The 15,760-nt window shown below is 43.8% G+C and overlaps 1 protein-coding gene across 2 annotated transcripts in view; it reads left to right on the forward strand.

Moving 5' to 3' along the window:
- The window catches only part of LOC123842017 (aldo-keto reductase family 1 member C4-like), a 44,537-nt gene extending 28,777 nt beyond the window's left edge, over positions 1-15,760 (forward strand). For both annotated transcript variants that reach the window (XM_064592119.1, XM_045871465.3), the window contains exons 2-9: positions 81-248; positions 4,333-4,449; positions 5,127-5,204; positions 6,408-6,530; positions 9,384-9,493; positions 10,179-10,344; positions 10,868-10,947; positions 13,680-15,760. In XM_064592119.1, coding sequence (XP_064448189.1) covers positions 81-248; positions 4,333-4,449; positions 5,127-5,204; positions 6,408-6,530; positions 9,384-9,493; positions 10,179-10,344; positions 10,868-10,947; positions 13,680-13,722 — 885 coding nt within the window. In that variant the 3' untranslated portion in view covers positions 13,723-15,760. The remainder of the gene's footprint in view (positions 1-80; positions 249-4,332; positions 4,450-5,126; positions 5,205-6,407; positions 6,531-9,383; positions 9,494-10,178; positions 10,345-10,867; positions 10,948-13,679) is intronic.

Raw genomic sequence — 15,760 nt, forward strand, 5'->3', positions numbered from 1 at the left:
ATAGGTCCTGCTGAATAGCTCTGCTTGTGGAACTGGCATTCCTGAATCCAGTAGGTCCTTGTCTTTTTATGGTCTTCTAGGTTGCGAAGAGTAATGTAGAAGAGGCTGTCAAGACAGCAATCAATGTAGGCTACCGCCATATTGACTCAGCTTATTTGTATCTAAATGAAGAAGAGATTGGGAGGGCCATCCGGAAGAAGATTGCCGATGGCATGGTGAAGAGAGAGGACATATTCTACACTTCGAAGGTTCTGTGTATAGTTTCCTATGTATCTGTGAATAATAGACATGTTGGGTCTCTTTCCTCTGAAGTAGGAAAATTGAACTGCTCCAAGGATGAAATTAATATTTGTAAAAATACTTATGTATTTTGTTAACTTTTTAAAAAAGATGTACTTATTTATTTTAGAGAGAGAGTGTGTGCATGTGCACCAGCAGGGGAAGGGGTAGAGGGAGAGAGAATCTCAAGCAGGCTCCCCACTGAACATGGAGGCTACGTGGGGCTTGATCTCATGACCTGAGATCTTGAGCTGAGCCTAAATCAAGACTTGGATGCTTAACTGAGTGAGCCACCCAGGCGCCTATATATATATATATATATATATATATATATATATATATATATATATATATTATACTTTTGAGCATTTTCTCCTACTATTCCTCATATCCATGGATATCATATCTGAAACAAATAAAAGAACTTATATATTTAAGTCAGACTAGAAAGAGAATCCAAGAGGCATTTTTCCAGTAGTGTTCATTGAGCTGACTACTACTAGAGCCAAATATATATATATTTTTAAAGATTTTATTTTATTTGAGAGAGAGAGAGAGAACAAGTGGGGTGAGGGCCAGAGGAAGAAGCAGACTCTGCGCTGGGCAGGGAGACCAATGTGAGACTTGATCCCGGGACTCTGGGATCATGACCTGAGCCAAAGGCAGACGCTTAACAACTGAGCCACCCAGGCGCCCCTAGAACCAAATATTTAAATGTGAGGTGAAGTAGCCCATGAAGAGAGAGTTGAAGTCCACGCAAATGAATCCTAGGCAGGTCTGTGAACAGATATCTCTTCCTTTTCGCTCCAGAAGATGAAGCTTTCTCTGTGTTAGACGCGGTATCACCATCTTACTCTCATCTGTTTATCTCCTTTCCATTAGATCCTTTTGTTTTGTTGGTTTTAGCAATTTTGATTGATTTTCCTTAAATTATTACTTCTTTAAAATAAGCTGACTAAAGTACCCTCCCCCCCAAAATCCCGATAGGGCCCAATTTTCTTGGGAACACTGAACCATTTAATACAGTCAAGACACAATTTCCTGAATCACAACTGCTTGAGGTTCTTGTTTAAAATGTGATTTCCCAGCTCAGTCTCCAGATACTGTGATTTATTAGGTTTGAGGTAGAACCCAGGGATGCGTTCTGTACAGTGAGACCAATTAATTCCTTTATGTTCTAAAGTTTGTGGGGCGCCTGGGTGGCTCAGTCGTTAAGCGTCTGCCTTCAGCTCAGGTCATGATCCCAGGGTCCTGGAATTGAGCCCCACGTTGGGGCTCCCTGCTCAGCTGGAAGCCTGTTTCTGCCTCTCCTACTCCCACTGCTTGTGTTTCTGCTCTCGCTATCTCTCTCTCTGTCAAATAAATAAATTAAAAAAAAAACTTTAAAGTTTGAGACCCTCGGTGTAGGGCCATACTTGTCCATTTCTACCTCATTGTCTTAATTCAGTATGAAACAGAAGCCATGAGGATACGGAACTTAGGAGCTTGGCAGGATGACTTCCCAATGACGGCACTTGGATTTGTGGTTGCTGTTGTTTACTTGCCATTTTATTATTTTCTCCTGAAGATTCTTTTTTTTTTTTTTTTTAGCTGAATCAAATAGTTTTATTTGGTTCTGCTTAGGCTAGAACCAGGCAGCAAGCCCCTGATGACTCAATCAACTAAGCCATATTAAAATACAACAATTTTTTTTTATTGAAGTGAAGTTAAAAGAGCATTTTTTGTTACAGAAGTAGAGTTGAAATACAATATTCTTTTAGTTCCAGGCATACAACAGAGTGGTTTGACAAGTCTATACATTACACAGCACTCACCACGATAAGTGTAGCCCCCATCCGTCTCCATACAACGCTGTTGAAACATTATTGACTATATATATTCTCCATTCTTCATGACCTACTTACTGTTTAACTAACTGGAACTTCATACTTCTTGATCTCCTTCACCTGTTTCACCCCTCCCCTGCCTCCCGTCCCTTCTGGAAACCACCAACTACCATTTTCTCCTCTGTATTTATGAGTCTGTTTCTGTTTTCTGTTTGTTTGTTTGTTCATTCATTTGTTTTGCTTTTCAGATTTCACATATAAGTGAAATCATATGGCATTTTTCTTTCTCTGAGTTATTTCACTTAGCATAATATCCTCTAGGTCCATCCATGTTGTCACAAATGGCAAGATTTCGTTTTTTTATGAATAACATTCCATTTGTATATATACATATGTATCACATCTTTTTTATCCATTCATCTATCAATGGACATTTGGATTGTTTCCATATATTGGTTGTTGTAAATAATGCTGCAATAAACATAGGGGTGCATGTATCTTTTTGAATTAGTGTTTTCATTTTCTTTGGGTAAGTACCCTAAAGTGGAATTATAGTAGTAGATAATATGGTATTTCTAGTTTTTATTTTTGGAGGAACATCCTTCCATGCTGTTTTTCACAGCAGCTGCACCAGCTTGCATTCCCACCAACAATGTAGAAGGGTTCCCGTTTCTCCACATCCTTGCCAACACCTGTTGTTTCTTGTGTTGTTGATTTTAGCCATTCTGACAGGTGTGAGGTGGTATCTCATTGTGGTTTTGATTTGGATTTCCCTGATGGTTGATGATGTTTAGCATCTTTTCATGTGTCTGTTGACCATCAGCTTATCTTCTTTGGAAAAATGTCCATTCAGGTTTTCTGCCATTTTTAATCAGATTATTTGTTCTTTTGGTGTTGAGTTGTATAAGCTCTTTATGTATTTTTGATATTAACCACTTATCAGATATATCATTTGCAAATATCTTCTCCCATTCTGTAGGTTGCTTTTTCTGTTTTGTTGATTGCTTCCTTCACTGTGCAGAAGCTTTTTACTTTGGTGTAGTCCCAACGGTTTATTTTTGCTTTTATTTCTCTTGCCTCAGGAGACATATCCATAAGTATGTTGCTGAGGCCAACATCCAAGAGATTACTGCTTGTGTTTTCTTTTAGGCTTTTTATGGTTTCAGGTCTCACATTTAAGTCTTTAACCATTTTGAGTTTATGTGTATGCATGTGGCTGTCCAGTGTTCCCAATACCATTTGTTGAAGAGACTGTCTTTTTTCTATTGCATATTCTTTCCTGCTTTGGTGAAGATTAATTGACCATACAGTTGTGGGTTCATTTCTGGGTTTTCTGGTCTGTTCCACTGATCTATGTGTCTGTGTTTGTGCCAGTACCATGCTGTCTTGATTACTACAGCTTTGTAGTATAACTTGAAGTCCAGAATTGTGATATTTTCAGTTTTGTTTTTCTTTCTCAAGATTGCTTTGGCTGTGCAGGGTCTTTTGTGGTTCCACACACATTGTAGGATTGTTTGTTCTAGTTCTGTTGGTATTTTGAGAAGGATTGCATTGAATCTGTAGATTGTTATTGGTAGTATGGACATTTTAACAATATTAGTTCTCCCAGTCTGCGAGCATCGTGTATCTTTACATTTGTTTTTGTCATTCATCTTTAATTTCTTTCACTAATGTCTTATAATATTCAGAATCCAGGTCTTTTATCTCCTTGATTAAATTTATTCTTAGGTATTTTATCCTTTTTGGTGCAATTGTAAATGGGATTATTTTCTTAAGTTCTTTTTCTACTGTGTCCTTATTGTATAGAAATGCAACAGATTTCTGTATATTAATTTTGTCTCCTGCCACTTTACTGAATTCTGAATTTACTAGTTCTAATAGTTTTTTGGTGGAGTCTTTATATGGTATCATGTCTGCATTACAAATAGTGACAGTTTTATACTTTATTAATTTCTTCTAAAGATTCTTAAAAAAAGGGGGTGCCTGGGTGGCTCAGTCGTTAAGCGTCTGCCTTCAGCTCAGGTCATGACCCCAGGGTCCTGGGATCGAGCCCGGCATTGGGCTCCCTGCTCAGCGGGAAGCCTGCTTCTCCCTCTCCCACTCCCCCTGCTTGTGTTCCCTCTCTCGCTGTGTCTCTCTCTGTCAAATAAATTTAAAAATCTTTAAAAAAGAAAAAAAGATTCTTTAAAAAAGTCATCTCATACCATTTCTCTTTTAACCATTGCAGGTGTGGGGAACCTTCTTCCATCCAGAATTGGTTCGAACCGGCCTGGACATGTCCCTGAGGAAGCTTGGGTTGAGCTATGTGAATCTTTATCTCATTCATTTCCCAGTAGCTTTGAAGGTTAGCAAAGTTATTTTACTTTGATGATCAATGTAACAATTAGTAGCTGAATATAGCAGAGGATATAGTTTATAAAAATGAGGAGAAAACATACATAATACTTTGAGATTCCCTTTTTTCTGCTACATATTCCCATCCCAGTCCCAGAGTGACAAGAGCTCACTGGCTTCCATGTCTTTGCTTTGATCTTATGAATCCACTGTCTGTATTTTGAAGATCCCATGCTCCTAAATCTCAGCCTCTGTCCTCTTGTGTCTGGGGAATGTCCCAATGTGGAGACCAGTTGAGGTACCGGAGATTTAATGAGTCTGGAGCTCAGGCCTTGAGATGCTGATGAATCATGCTCTCGCATGGCCACCTCCAGGTGGAAAGCAGGGGTGGGAGTGGCCTATCCCAGAAGGGTCGGGGGCCAAAGGGCCTGTGGAGTCCTGGCACCACCCTCACTTCTCTCTAAGATGTTGTCCTTGACACAAACAATATTCATTAAACCTTTAGCAGTTAAAAACATACTTTCTAGGAAGTATACTTCCTCCACGTACTTTCTTTCCCTTTAGCCTAACCTTCCCATTCGTTTCAAGAATGAGAATAGATTGTTGCATTAGCCTCAAGGTCTGTAGATGGCTTGGCTGGGGCCAAACATAGCTTTATACAACCTCTCATTCTTTTCTGTGTCCTAGCCTGGGGAGGAACTTTTCCCAAAGGACAAAGATGGAGAAATCATTTTTGACACAGTGGATTTCTGTGCCACATGGGAGGTGAGTATAACTCCAAAGATGCTATCTATGTCTCTGCATGTTGGGAGACAGAGGATGGACAAGGAATCCAGGAAACATGTGTCTCATCCAATTCTGCTCCCGTGTAGACTTGGGCGAGTCCCTGGATGTCCCTCTGCCTTGGTTCACATCCCCCCCATTTAATAATTCAGTAAGTACTTATTGAGTGTCTATGGTGTACTCAGTGTGGAGAATTTTTAAGTTCTCAGGCTACATCAGTGAACAGATCAAGGTCTCTGGGCACATGGCGTGGAAGGTGCTGTGGCATGAGGTTGGAATGGGAAGGGAAGGCTGACTCACGGAACTGAGAATGCCAAGGTAGCTATAGGATGCAGATGGGCAGGGTAGGCCCTCCTGAGCAGCTAACACGGGGCAAAGATTTGCAAGAAGTAAGGGAACTGATCATGTGGGTATCTGGAGGGAGAGTGATACAGGCATAAAGAAAGCCAAGGCCCAGTGTTGCTTTTTTTCTTTTAAAGATTTTATTTATTTACTTGAGAAAGAGTGAGAGCGAGCGAATGAGAGAGAGAGAGCATAAAGGGAGAGGGAAAAGCAGACTCCCTGCTGAGCAGAGAGCCCGATGTGGGGCTCCATCTCAGGACCCCAGGGTCATGACCTGAGCCAAAGGCAGATGTTTAACGACTGAGCCACCCAGGAGCCCCCAAGGCCCAGTTTTTAAGGTAAGAGAGAACCTATCGTGTTCAAGAACAGCAAGGGGGCATGTGTGACTGGAACAGGGTGAATTTGGTAACCCTAATAGGAAATGAGGTCAAAGGGAAAAGAGGGAGCCAGTGGTCTGGGGGACATGGATGGCCTCCTCCCTGCTTCCTGTGCTTCCCAGGCTCTACTTCCTGTTCTCCTGGAGCTTGTTTTGCCATCGTTCAAGGTTTTTTAGCTTTCAGCTAAAAATCGCATTAGCCCCTTTAGCTCTGTCATGAACCCCTTGCCTTCTTTCCTTACTCTATCTTCTTACTCATTTTTTTTCTATTATTTTCTTTTTCATTCTCATACTCGGTTAACCAATTCCTATCTCATTTATTGACATCAGCACCTTTCAAGGCTTTCTCTCTCCTGCTGTGTCTCACCTTCTCTCCCAGCCCCAGCCCCCAGGCTGAGCACATTATTGTTTATCATGCTTCCCCAGCCAGTTACACAGATAACTCCTCACACCCCCTCTGTTCACAGGCCATGGAGAAGTGTAAGGATTTAGGGCTGACCAAGTCCATCGGTGTGTCCAACTTTAGATGCAGACAGCTGGAGATGATCCTGAACAAGCCAGGGCTCAAGTACAAGCCTGTCTGCAACCAGGTGAGCCTCACCAGCCCGCCCCCGCCATGCCCCAACCTCTTCTCCCTCCTCAACTTCCTCTTCCCTCATTTCAACAAGGTCACCAGTGGCCTCTCCCTCCCCTCTAGAGAACGGAGTGCATTGCAAGTTGTTGAAACAGGTCCCAAGGCCACATCGCTTTATAAACAAACATCGGAGGGTCAGGTTGGAGTGTAATCAACTAGAGGTGCTATGGTGGTTGGTCCTAGAAAAAAACTACTGGGCTTTCTCACCTCCGGTCAGTAAAGTTGGAATACCCTTGTGTAAAGGAAAATGGAGAATTCTGTTGAGTTCTGTGTCACGACATAACCACTGAGACTCGAAGGTACAAAATCAGCCTGCCACAATGTGAATACATGAACGCCATTGAATCCTACACTTACAAATGGTTAAAATGGTAAACTTATTTTTTTAATTTAAATTTTTATTTTTTTAAAGATTTTATTTATTTATTTGACAGAGAGAGAGTGCATAAGTGTGGGGGAGGGGCAGAGGCAGAGGGAGAAGCAGACTCCCCGCAGAGCAGGGAGCCCCATGTGGGGCTCGATCCCAGGACCCCGGGATCATGACCTGAGCCGAAGGCAGACGCTTAACCAACTGAGCCACCCAGGCGCCCTGGTAAACTTATTTTTTATAAAAATTGGTAAATTTATGTTATGTGTATTTTACCACAATAACAAATTTACAAGTAAAAAAAAATTAAGAAGTCCACTTGTTAAGATAAACCTGCTTTAATAAGCCACACATACAACTTGCTTATTTTAAGGAATAAAGTAAGAAATCCTATGAGTACGGAAGTGAGTGGCCGCCCCTCTGCACTAGGCAGGGCCCGCACGCACCCTGGGTTTATGTCATCTCCTTTTAAATTTCTGACCTGCTGGCTGACAGAGAGGGATAGGCAGTCCGTGTATTAAATATCCGGGAGGCTTATTTTTAGATGAAAATACAAACAGGAGTTCTAAAAAGTTGAGGATAACTAGGGAGGTTTACCTCCACTTTGGGCATCACAAGTTTAGAGGAATTAAAGAAACTGGTTCTGACCGGGGTAGTGGTGACCAATTAAGCCGAACGCGGCCGTGAGCTCTACAGGGCCAGCAGAACTCGGCCAAGTGGAGGTCATTGGTCGGCGGGGCATCTACACGGGCCTGAAGAGCTGGTGCAGAGTATAGTCCCTGGTGACCTGTGAGGCAAACAAGTTATCGTGGACGGTGGTTGAGGTCAGGTGTACCCGGGTCCAGGTTTGGTTTGGGGCCCCGCATACAACACATCCCCCTTCCTCCCCACCTGAGCTGCAAACAGGAGTGGCCGTGACACAGAGAGTTAATTTGCACTTCCTGCCTGAGCCAGCCCCAGCAAGCCAGCTCATTCCGGATCTCTGCTCCCTCTGATCTGACCACCGGAGTCAGAGGAAAAGCAGCGAGAAAGGTGTGCAGCAGAAAGTGCTTCTGCCGCACTGCCGGTTTGGGCTCCGGCACATAAGGAGCTGGGGAGTTGTGCCTTGCATCCGTACAATCATGGAAAAGCTGACCCAACAGAGAACCAGCCACTCTGTTTCGATCCCTCAGAGGATTGGGGTCCAGGCAAGCTGTTGCCCCCAAAATTGGAGAGGCAGGCAAGCAGATGCAGGGAATCACAGCTTCCCAGGAACACAAGGGCTGCGAGGGTCCCTTTGGGGCAGGAGAGTGTCAAACAGCAGCTGCTGACTTGCTGGAGGCTCAGTGTGGATGAGTCTGAGAGCTAAAGACTCCAGGGGGTGGTCCCCACACTTCTGTGATTTTTACCTCCAGAAGCCCTACCAGGTTTTCCCAATGAACACTGGAGAGAAAAATCCCCTCATGCTTCTAGCCAGGGGAAAGGAAAGTAGTCAGCTTGAAAAATGGTTAGAACATTCTGTTTCCGTTCGGGCCCACCCCACAGCGAAACAACTACACTGCGGCCTAACCACCTGGGGTTTAACTCGAGCCTAACTGATCTGATGGAAGGGAATATACCCAAGCCCAGCCCAAGAATCCACAATTGAGCTGAGCTGGCCCCTAGCCCACCCGTCCCATGGCTGGGTTGACGGTCTTGGCCCACATATACCTGGACAAGAAGGCAGAGAAGACGTGGCTGGCATTCTGGGTAAAGGTTCTGGATTTCCTGCTCTCCAGGTGCATGGAAGGAAGACAGATGGAAAATGAGTCAGCACCACTGAATACCTTTTAGTGCACAGAAACCTCTCTCACTAGCTGTGTGTGTGTCATAACACCAGTAACAGTTTCTGACGAATAACAACTAGCCATTTTCTTTCCACTTGATGGCAAAGGGGCCCAAAGTCCCGAATCCCTCTACACCCGAGACAAGACTGAGCTTGGGCAAGGGAACAGGTGCAGGGATGCAGAGCATTGCTGGTGTTTGGAGGCGCCAAGGATCACTCAGAGACATCACAATATGATGTGGTGGGAAAGAGGAAAGCACTCTGGTTTCGGGAGCCAAAATTACTCAGATGTGGAGGATGAGGCGGGGCGGCTGTGAAGAGAAGAGATCAGTGTAAGACTGAGGATAACTAGGAAAGGCAGAGCTGCTCCTCCCTAGATATGAGCAATGCGTGAGGAGACCCAAGTCCTCCCACCCCGATCTTGTCTCTCCTGAGCCCCGAGCCCATTTCTCGGTACTCGCTCTCTCTGGGCAGTAATCCAGAGGTCAGCCTCTGGCCACTCCACTGGCACAGCTGTGGGTGACGATCCTGTGGGACAACTAAATGCGTTTGTGACCATGTGACACAGCCCCGTATGTGCCTCATCAATTTGGTGGCCCTGGTCCTGTGATCCAACCCTTCTGCTTGGCACTCTGCAGGTGGAATGTCACCCTTACCTCAACCAGAGCAAACTCCTGGAGTTCTGCAAGTCCAAGGACATCGTCCTGACCGCATACGCTGCCTTGGGGTCCGACTCCAGGAAGGAATGGTAATGATCTCTGTGCACTTTTTCTAACCACAGACGCCGTATCTTCTGGAGTCATCATTGCTCAACCCTCAGGGGGAGGTTGACGGTAGACAGCAGGAATAATCCATCCTTGTAAACCCTTTAACTATCCTACGTTGTAACGACTCAAGAACACAGTATTAGGTAATAAAATCACTGATTAGAACGTTCACACAATTCAAAAGCTTTGGCCTTCAAGAGTGACCAAGGGAGCCCATGATTCTGATGCTTGATAGTTGAGTGATAGGAGACAAGTAACAACTTCTGTAAGTCTTAGTTTCTTTATCTCTTGAAGAGGAATATAAAAATGCACCTTTTAGCACTCGACAGAACAGATCATTACTTGAAAGCATTTTTGAAGTTGTTATAAAATAATTGGATTATTTATTATCATGGAGATTATTGGGTCCTGCTTTGGACAAACATTTTATCTTCTTGACTTATCCAGTCTTCTACTACATTTCTCAGAAAAGTTTAAGAAAAGAGAAATAATACCTGAGAGTCCTTTTCTGCCTTCCTTTCTCTGGTCCTTCTCTGGATTTACCAAAAGAAGCAAAAACAGGGATGGAGACAGTCAGAGGGTAATGAGGCGGATTTCAGAGGATGAAGCCCCCGTAGCGTGAGTGGGTATAACCGCAGGCACACGGCACCTCTGCCTCTCTTCCAGGGTGAACAAGAACACCCCCGTTCTCCTGAAGGATCCAGTGCTCAAGGCCATTGCCGAGAAGCACAGGTGCACTCCTGCCCAGGTGGCCCTGCATTTCCAGCTGCAGCGGGGAGTGGTGGCCTTGGCCAAGAGCTTCAACGAGAAGAGAATTCGGGAGAACTTCCAGGTTCGTGGTAGGGCTGTGGGCAGCAGGGGACCAACAGAAGTGCCTCATTTCCCTCGGGTCTGGGTTATCTGTGAGGCCCCCGAGGTCTGTTTGGGTGTATACTGTGTGCATCTAAGTGCTGTATGTAACTGCTCTATCATCCGGCTGAGGCAGGGAGGGAATGTGGGAAAGGACTCCAGAGGGTCAGGTTTGGGTCTCGATGTTGTTTTTTTTACCCCACAGTATGGCCTTGATTTTTTCAGGGGCAGAATGGAGGAGTTAGATGAGATGTGATTTGGGCTTAAACCTAGGATTCCTTTGTCTAGGATTCCTTTGTTCCAGCCACACCCACACCCACCCAGCAACCCCGAGGGTGGTCTGAGTTCAGTGGACACACTGCCACACAGGGGAATGAGCCCCAGGTTCATGGCCACCATCTCACAACACCTGCATACATCCCTACATAAATATGTGTTTCTCCAGGGGGGACGGGGGCAGTCAGGGACACAAGGAAAAGGAGCCAATCTTCTCCCGTTTCTGACAGGTTTTTGATTTCCAGTTGACACCAGAGGACATGGAAACCCTGGACGGCCTAAACAAAAACATTCGCTATTTTACAGATATGTAAGTAGCTCGGTGTGCTGTAGACGCTGGGGAGCAGGACGGTGATGGGCTCCACTGGTCCCAATCCACAGAGGGATGCCTCATCTTTTAGGAAAGTGGCTGGGAAACGTTCTTCCTTCTGACCCCCTGTTCCCTGTGGCTCTCCTGTCCTCTGTCCCCACCCCACTTGCATTCCAGGGGCAAGCGGGGTGCTGGCATCCCCTGTAGATACCCTTGACTTCTGCCCTTCTCGCTGCCTTAATTCAGTGGGCTATATGAAACCTGGGGAAATCCCATACTCTGCATCCCCATCAATTTTTCCCTCCCCATGGGATGGTTCCTAGAGGCATTCAAACATGCTCCCATCTTTTTTTTTTTTTATTCTTATGTTAATCCCCATACATTACATCATTAGTTTTAGATGTAGTGTTCCATGATTCATTGTTTGTGCTTAACACCCAGTGCTCCATGCAGAACGTGCCCTCCTCAATACCCACCACCAGGCTAACCCATCCTCCCACCCCCCTCCCCTCTAGAACCCTCAGTTTGTTTTTCAGAGTCCATCGTCTCTCATGGTTCATCTACCCCTCCGATTTCCCCCCTTCATTCTTCCCCTCCCGCTACCTTCTTCCTTTTTTTTTCTTAACATATATTGCATTATTTGTTTCAGAGGTACAGATCTGAGATTCAATAGTCTCGCACAATTCACAGTGCTTACCAGAGCACATACCCTCCCCAGTGTCTATCACCCAGTCACCCCATCCCTCCCACCCCACCCCCCACTCCAGCAACCCTCAGTTTGTTTCCTCATGCTCCCATCTTTAAAATCAAAACCAAAACCAGAATCTTCTCTTGAGCTGACTTCACTCTGCAGCCACGCCCCCTTCCTCCTTCTGCAGGGAAACTTCTGGAAGAAGCTTATTCTTGCCACCTCGAGGCTCTCTCTTCTGAACCCACACAAACTAGGCACCTGCCCCCCACTTTGCCAAAACTCTTCTCATCAAGGTCAGCCATGACCTCCTCTCCTCATTCATCTTGTCTTAGCTGGTGAATCGCTCTCTCTTCCTAGGAACACGTTCCTGGCTTTCCTTTCGCACAGGCCGTCTGCATTTCCTTGGTCTCCCTAGCTGGTCCTTCTCATGTTCTTTGCAGGCTCCTCACCATCCACCTGACCTCTTAACTTTGGAGTGACTCAGTCCTTGGACCTCTTCTCTTTCCTATCTGCACCCACCTCCTCGGGGATTTCATCCAGTCTCATGCTTTAAACACCATCTAAATACACACTCCCCAAATTATATCCAGCCCAGACCTACGAGGATTTGTGTATCCGTTTGCTCAGCTGCACTTGAGTGTGGAATACGTATCTCAAACCCGTCACGTCTACAGTTGAGCTCACTATGGCATGTGCAGATGCCCCCCCCCCCCCATGACACACAGTCTCATCCCAGAGTCTTCCTGCTCAGGTAGCTGGCTGTCGTCTGCTCCACACCTGGAGGCCAGAAAGAATGGGCACTCCTTGACATCTGTTAGCCTGTCCTCTCACTCAGAGTGAAGGCCAAGCTCCTTACCACACCTGCAGGGACAGCAGGATGCTCTCTCCCTCGCTGTCTGTGTCTGTGTCCTTCTCTCCCCCTGCTGACTCCAGTGCAGCCCTGTGGCCTCCTGGCTGTTCCTCACAGACGCCAGGCCCATCCCAGGGCCTTTGCACTGACTGTTCTCTCTGCCTAGAATGTTCTTCCTCCCGATAGCTGGATGCCCACTCCTTCGCCTCCTTCACGTCCTCCCTCAGGAGTTGCCTCCGTGATACCTTCTCTGTCACCTTACCTAAGAATGCAACCCTGCCCAGTAAGACCTTTCTCTCTACTCGACTTTGTTTTTCTGTTGGCACATATTCCTAATTAGCATGCCATACGGTTTACTGATTTATGCTGTTTATTTCCCATTTACCTTATTCGAAATGTTAGATTCCTAGAGCAGGATTTTTAAAAATCTACTCTCTCCCTGAGTGATTACTAAATGCTGGTTGAAGGAATAATACCATCAAATGATAGAGAAGGTAAGGAAGGGAGAGTGGAGAAGCGGGAATTAACATTGGTCATTTTAATCAGTAATTAATTATTTAGTGATTTAGCACTTCCTATCTCAAAATTATTACTATATATATATATAGAGAGAGAGAGAGAGAGAGGGAGAGAGTCTACCTCCCTTGCTAAAATGAAATACCCCTGATGTGACTTACATCATAATCACTGTATCCATCCCTAGGTCTAAAAAGTAATTTCTTACTGAGTAAAGGGGTAGATGAATTACTTCTGAGTGCTTGAAAGAAATTGAACAACAGTGACATTCTTATCACCTTCCTCTTCATTGCCTTGAAATATTTGTTAACTGTATGTATTAAACCAGGTTGGCATGGTTTTTAAAAAGGCAGAATTCATTTCTGCCCTCTTGGGAGTTTAAATTAGCAACACAAAGAGTTTATCTCCTTAAGTTGTAGAATAATACAGTACCTGCAAAAATGCACCATATTGGTTTATTTTTGTACCTGTGTTCGTGAGTTTGTAAGTGTATTTTCTACATTCTATTCATTACAGTGTCAAGGAGGGGTACATGGTTATTATAAAACTGGGTGCTTTTGTACCTGTCCAAAAGAAAGTTCCATTAATTTTCATACTTAAGCCAGTTTAGAAGAAACCTCTCTTTATCCAGCCCAGAAACAGTTACTTGACTAAGTCTCTCCCTTTGCCTTTTAGATTTGTTAAGCATCCAGATTATCCATTTTTTGATGAGAATTGACAACAGTGTCTGGTTGCTCCAGAGTTCTTTGACTCTGGTTGATGACTGGCAAACAACTCACCGATGAGAAGGTATCTCGTTTATCCACGTTGCTTAGCCTGACAGGTTGATATGTGGCTTGATTCCCCAGATCTGGAAGTAAAAGTTTCTAAACCCAGTCTCCCCCTCCCCGCAAAAGTCAAGGAAAATACATTTCAAACAACCTAGCCTTGGTTTTTAGTCTGTTTTGCTTTTTCTTCTGTCACAGAGGTTGAAATGCTGATCTTTTGAAGTGATCACAGGGAATATTAATCTCCAAAAAAACCTAACCATTTAATATACTTTCAAGCTTTTTACTTGTCCGTAAGAATTTCTTTTCTCTTTTGTTCTGTGAATTTACCACACTATACAATTTTATCAGACCTTTTAAAGGGATCTAAAACTTAATTAAAACACAATACAAAAAAGGCCATATTTCAATTAAAAATTACTCATAATGCCAAGGACAAGATTATCAAACTCAGTGAAAAAGAACAAGCAAAGGATGCCCTACACCAAGATGACCAAGATATGAAAATTATCTGAGAAGGATTTTAAAACAGCCATCATGAAAATGTTTCAAGAAACAATGGCAAACACACTTGGAACAAATGGAAAGACAGAAAGTTTCAATAAAGAAATAGAAGATATAAACAATCACAAAATGGAAATTTTAGAACTGAAAAATACAATAATTGAAATGCGAAACTCAAAGGATAGACTCGATAGACATTAAGGGACAGTAGAAATGATTAGTGTACTGGATGGGAGGTAAAACAACATAAATCACCCAATGGGAACAAGAGAGAGAAAGTAACTGGGAGTGGGGGGGAAATGAACAGAGCCTTGTTGACCCTGAACAATAACAAAAAATCTAACATTTGTGTCATCACAGTGGGGGGAATGCAGAGATGTTGGTCAAAGGCACAACTTCTATTATAAGTTCTGAGGACCTAACATTCAGCAGGGTAATTATAGATAATAATACTGTACTGTAAAATTGGTATTTGCTTAAAGAATAGATCATAAGTGCTCTCACCAAAACAAAAAAATATTAGCCATCTGGGGTGATGGATGTATTAATTAACCTGATCGTGGGAATCATTTCATAATGAATATGTTTATCAAATCATTGTGTTGGTACACTTTAAATGCATAGAGTTTGTCAGTTATATCTCAGTCAAGTTGGGGAAAAAGGAGGAAGTGGGAACAGAAGAGAGAGGAGAGTATGTTCTGTGTCTTGATTGTGGTGAAGGATTCCTGAACACACACATGTGTAAAAAATCACAGAACACAAGTCAGCATAAATCTGGGAAAGTCTGAACAAGATCAGTGGATTGCATCAATGTCAAAACCCTGGTTTTTGTGATTCTGTGATTCTGTGTTATAGTTTTTCAGGATGGTACCACTGGGGGAAACTGAGTAAAGAGTACATGGGATATTCCATATTATTTCTTACGACTTACTGTGAATCTACACTTATCTGAAGATAAAAGTGCTTTATAAAATAAGAAACCAGAAAATTGGTTTCAGCTCCATATATTCCCTTTCCTTTTGGAATCTTTTCTAACCCAGTGTCAAAAGAATTTGGGTAAGGCTCTAGCCATAGGCCCCTCTACCAGTCCTTGAGTAATCCCAAGAACAATCTTCTCAGAGCACAGCCCAGAGGAAGTGGAATTGAAAACAGGAGTGATTTAGCCCAGCCAGTGAAGCCAGTGGCTCGACACACCTCCTTCTCTGAACTTGAATGATGGGGATTTCAAGCCAGTCGTAGGACTTGGCATTGTTAGTTACCAAGTGGTGGGATAATTCAGAATTTGGGGTGAGGGATTCAAAAGTTCAAATGAACCCCAGGGGAAGAACAATCCTTTCTGGAAATTGTTGTTAAATTCAAATTTTAATTTCCCCCTACATTCAAATGATTAACCATAAATACTTTTCTTTAGCAACATATACTCTTCAACTTGAGAATATGGGGGGGGGGAGCTCTTTTTTCCTAAACTTCAATATCTAGAGGTTC

Source organism: Mirounga angustirostris, unplaced genomic scaffold (assembly GCF_029215605.1).
Source record: "Mirounga angustirostris isolate CCGP_5_RB_7025 unplaced genomic scaffold, mMirAng1.0.hap1 SCAF_5, whole genome shotgun sequence".
In the NCBI taxonomy this organism is placed as follows: Eukaryota; Metazoa; Chordata; class Mammalia; order Carnivora; family Phocidae; genus Mirounga; species Mirounga angustirostris.